Source organism: Pyrus communis, chromosome 12 (assembly GCF_963583255.1).
Source record: "Pyrus communis chromosome 12, drPyrComm1.1, whole genome shotgun sequence".
In the NCBI taxonomy this organism is placed as follows: domain Eukaryota; kingdom Viridiplantae; phylum Streptophyta; class Magnoliopsida; order Rosales; family Rosaceae; genus Pyrus; species Pyrus communis.
Genome location: NC_084814.1, coordinates 15326928 through 15332402, shown reverse-complemented (window position 1 = coordinate 15332402; position 5475 = coordinate 15326928). Strand labels below are relative to the sequence as shown.

General features: G+C 41.9%; 1 protein-coding gene across 1 annotated transcript; it reads right to left on the bottom strand.

Annotated features, from left to right (window-relative positions):
- Window positions 1–4539: 4539 nt before the first annotated feature.
- LOC137710060 (uncharacterized) lies at window positions 4540–4953 on the bottom strand. The gene has a single exon (XM_068449016.1). The coding sequence runs from the start codon at window positions 4951–4953 to the stop codon at window positions 4540–4542; it is 414 nt and encodes a 137-aa protein (XP_068305117.1).
- Window positions 4954–5475: the final 522 nt, after the last annotated feature.

Genomic DNA, 5475 nt, shown 5'->3' with positions numbered 1-5475 from the left:
ATGGACGAAAGTAGTAAACTCAACGAAGTGTGATCATCCCAGGATGGATGCCTCATTAAAACCTCGTTAGGTAGCAAAAACCCAGTGGGAAAAATGCTCCTAATCGTAGGAAAAAAGAGTACATTAAGATCATATGTGTATGCTTCTAGATACTCCCCTTGAGTTAGACATAACTTCTAAATAAGAGAACTACAAGCGATTCAACTCAAATAATTTACGCATATTAATTCCTTGGACGTGCTTCTGAAATGAACACTTGGGCAATGACTTGGTGAAGAGATCGGCCAGGTTGTCCTAGGAATGGATTTGCTTGACTTTAATGATTTGATGCTACTGTTGTTGGTGTGAGTAAAAAAACTTTGGCGCCATGTGCTTGGTGTTGTCTCCCTTTATGTATCCATTCTTCAACTGTTCGATACATGCTACATTGTCTTCAAAGATCATCGTAGGAAGGTCAACGACTGATGTAAGACCACTAGTGCTTTGAATAAGTTCCATAACTTCTCTCAGCCAAAAGCACTCACGCGATGCTTCATGCAGGGCGAGAATCTCAGCATGGTTAGACGAAGGTGCAACTAGCGTTTGCTTGGTAGACCTCCAAGATATAGCGGTGTTTCCAACGGTAAAGACATAGCTCTATGTGGGTTAAACAGATATCCAACATCTGCGTAACCAACAACGTGAGAATCAATTCGAAGGCCATAGGGGGTGGCAACACTTGGAGATTCACGGGTATAGAACAAGCCCAAATCCGTAGTACTTTTGAGGTAGCGAAAAATATTTTTAACACCATTCCAGTGCCTGCGTGTGGGCGCATTGCTGTATCTTGCCAAAAGATTCACAACGAAGGAGATGTCGGGTCTAGTGCATTGAGCCAAGTACAATAAAGCCCCAATTGCAATTAGGTAAGGAACTTCGAAAATCTCTTCCTCATCCTCCTTTGGACGAAAGGGATCTCGTTTAGCATTGAGAATCCGAACGACCATAGGTATACTCGAAGGCTTCGCTTTATCCTCATTAAAACGATGCAACATCTTTTAGGTGTAGTTCGATTGATGTACTAGGATTCCATCCGAACAATGCTCGATCTCCAGGCCGAGACAATATCGAGTTTTCCCAAGATCCTTCATCTCAAATTTCGATTTCAAGTGTGTAACAATTTCCTCAAGCTCTGCAGAAGTCCCAATGAGATTCATGTCATCGGCATAAACTGCAACGATTGCAAATCCAGAATGTGACTTCTTTATGAACACGCATAGGCATAGTTCCTTGTTCACATAACCCTGACTTGTCAAATATTCACTCAGACGGTTATACCACATCCGCCCAGATTGTTTTAATCCGTAGAGTGACCTCCTCAACCTGATTGAGAGAGTGTTCCGTGGTCTAGAACTATTTGAACCAGTCAATGGAAGTCCTTCTGGAACTTTCATGTAAATTTCCATATCTAAATCCCCATAGAGATACGCGGTTACCACGCCCATAAGCTGCATATTTAGTTTTTCGGAAACTACCAAACTGATTAGGTAACGGAACGTTATAACGTCCATTACGGGGGAATACGTCTCCTCTTAATCAATCCCTAGGCGCTGAGAGAAGCCTTGCACTACGAGGCGTGCTTTATATCGCACCATTTCATTCTTCTCATTACGCTTCCTCACGAAAACCCATTTGTAGCGAACAGGCTTCACGCATGGTGGTGTAGGAATAATAGGTCCAAACACTTTAAGTTTTGTGAGCAAATCGAGTTCGACCTGGATTGCTTGTTTCCAGTTTGACCAATCGGTTCTACGTCGACATTCATCGACGGAACGTGGTTCAATGTCATCGCTAAGTATGATGTCAGTAGCTACTGAGTACGAGAATGCATCATCGACCATCATTTCATTCCTATTCCAAACCTCATCCAATACTGTGTAGTGGACCGAAATCTCACGATTCTCGGGAGGCCGGCATGTTTCATCTGAAGTATCACTGTAATCTATAATAACCTCATGCTTTGGAACCAATGAGTGAGCGATAGTCAGATTCAAACTAGGGTCATTAGTTGGTGCCATTTTCCTCTTCCAGGATTGTAAATCCTTTTAACCAAGGGGTCTGCCACACTTCAGGGTCGGTGCAGATGATTGGCTAGCCGCCAATGTACCTTGCCACGTGGAAGGCGGGGCTTCCCCACCTTCGGGGATGGTCCAGCTTTCCCAGGTGGGTTGTTGATGTACGCGGGGTACATTTATCCTTGCATGTGTGTTTGCAGCGGGTATATGTGATCTTATCACCTTAGCTAGATCATTAAAAGCATCCGGCATACTTTGAGCAGTGCTTTGAAGATCTATAATTCGACGCACATCAATTTCAGACTGGGCAATGCAGGGATCTAAATGCGACATAATGGGAGCATACCACGATAATTTGTGGCGTTCTACGGGAACGTTAGCATACTTATCGCCCCCTAACGACGGGAAGATTGTCTCATCAAAGTGACAATCCGCAAAATGTGCTGTAAAAAGATCTCCTGTCAAGGGTTCTAAGTATCGAACAATTGATGGCGAATCATAACCGACATAGATTCCCATTTTTCTTTGAGGACCCATTTTGGTACGTAGCGGCAACGCTATCGGCACATAAATGGCGCACCCAAACATCCGTAAATGCGAGACGTCAGGCTTGTATCCAATGACCAACTGAAATGGTGAATGTGGTTGAGTAGCAGTGGGCCTCAGGCGGACCAACATAGCTGCGTGCAATATTGCATAGCCCCAGGCAAATACCGGCAGTTTGGTTCACATAACCAAAGTCCGAGCTATCATTTGAAGGCACTTTATGAAAGCTTCTGCCAGGCTATTTTGGGTGTGAACATGGGGCTCATGATGTTCCACATTAATCCCTACTGACATGCCATAATTGTCAAAAGTCTGTGACATAAACTCTCTAGCGTTATCCAGTCGAATTGACTTAATTAGATAATCAAGGTGGTGAGCCCTTAGCTTAATGATTTGAGCTACGAGTTTAGCAAACGCGGCATTGCGTGTGGACAATAAGCAAACATGTGACCATCTTGTCGATGTATTAACCAACACCATAAAATATTTAAATGGTCTGCAGGTTGGTTGGATTGGTCCACAAATGTCCCCTTGAATCCTCTGAAGAAATTTAGGGGGGTCGTGAATAATCTTTATGGGAAGGTTGAGTATTCAACTTCCTTAAAGAACATGCTTTGCATGGCGGAATTCCAACATGGTATGTAACTTATGCCCATGAGAAGATTTGAGGATACGACGCATCATGTCACGTCCATGATGTCCCAAACGATCATGCCAAAGCAACAAAGTGTCCTGGAACTCAGGCATAGGGCCGGCCACACTGTGTGCTTCTATGCCGCAAATGGTTGTAATGTACAATCCACTCAACAGTCGTTCTAACTTCTTATGAATATGCTTCAGGCCATTCGTATGAAGTGATACAAAGAAATTCAGAACCATGATCTTCAGTGGTTTTAAGATGATATTTATTATCTCTAATATCTCTAAAACTCAGCAATGTTTTTCCAAAACATGGAGAATAGAGTGCCTCCTTAATGGTCAAGATTGTACCATTAGACAACATGATACGTGCCTTTCCGTATCCTTCAATTAGGTTGGATGTGCTTGAGAAAGTTGTCAAATGAGCTTTCTTGGGTATTAAGTTAGTAAAATAGTGTTGTTCACGCAATATGGTGTGCGTGGTTGCACTATTTGTCAGACAACTAACGTCCCCACTAGACATACCTAGAAACAAATTGATAGTATTGGTCACATGCATAGATATAAGTCCATTCATTCAATTAAGCAATTCGAGAAAATAATATCCATTCAAATAACAATCCATAATTCAAAACAAACCAAAACCAAACAAATTATTCCAAATACATAGAAAAATTGTTCCAAATTAAACCATAAACCTAGCAAAATAGGGGGTAGGCCCAGTCACTCCTAGTGGGTTTGGCCACTAGGGGTAAACACCCTAAAAAAAAAACATGTCTAATTTTTATTCACCCATAGGCGATGACGTCTCTTGAAGATCTGATATCTCCATTGATGTAGTTGCACCTTCCAGATGATCCATATGTGCAAAGTTAGACTTTCGATGAGAATGATACTTATCAATAGGCTTAGGGGAAGCTTGGCATACGCGTGACCAATGATCTTTTGATCCACATCGATAACACATTTCCAGTTCAGGAGAAGCAGCCTGAATGGGAGTTTTGCCCTTGTTCTTGAAGTTTGGGACCTTAGGGGCGAGTGGTGGACGCTACTAGGTCGCAATTCTTCCCTTAGGTGCGACACTCTGTTGACCTTGGGCCCGTGGTTGGGTTTGCCGCCCATTGCCACGACCACGACCATGACGATTCTTTCATCATTTATGGCTGCTAGAATAAGTCGCATGTGTTTTAGGCACGGTGTTCGAGCCAGTAGGTCGAGCTTGATGATTCTTCATCAGAAGCTGGTTTTGCTTTTCAGCGAGAAGTAAAACAAAGATCAAATCCAAAAACTTGGTGAATTTCTATGCCCTATATTGTTGCTGCAGGACAATATTGGTGGCATAGAAGGTCGAATAGGTCTTCTCCAGGATATCTGATTTGGTTAGTTCCACTTTGTAGAGTTTCAACAAAGAACAGATTCTACAAACTTCAAAGTTATATTCATTCACGAACTGAAAGTCCTGGAAGCGAAAATGCTGCCAGTCGTGTCTTACTTTAGGCAAGTATATGTCTTTCTGGTGATTGAAACGATCAGCCAAAGCAAGCCAGAGGGTGCGTGGGTCCTCCTCAGCGAGATACTTAGTCTGTAATGCATCATGGATGTGTCTTTGAATGAAGATCATTGCAATAGCCTTCTGAGCTTCGTCAACAGGTTTGTCGGCGATAGGTGCCTCGATGGTGGCTCGAATGCCCCTTGCAGTTAAATGGAGCTTCATGTCTTGTACCCACTTCAAATAGTTTCTTCCAGAGAGTTTGACATGTCCCTAAAACGGAGGGAGAAAACGTGATTAGTCGTATGGTAAGCCATAGACATATATCGTAGTACATACAAGTTCTATAGACATGTAGTGGTTTAATTTATGCATGAAAACTACGGGCTTCATGTGGTATGTTTTGAATGAAAACTTCAGGTTTCAAAGGTACTAAATTTGAAACTACAGGTTCAATTTAGTTTTTATGAACAATTAGTTCATAATGAGAGGTTTTTGCAAGAAACATAAAATGCAATATACTAATTTGGATATAGTGGATTTGAGGTTCTTCGGGAACTCAAGTGTGAGAGCTTCGTTACTACAAAAGTATGTGACGGTTCAAAGTATGAAAATAAATTATTGAATCGTTAATGTCCAAAAGTAATCTTCAAGTCAATAATTTTGGATTCATTATCAGATTAATGGACTACATGTCACTTTTAATCAATTCAATAAATCGGGCTATATGGGGTCGATTGTAGAAGA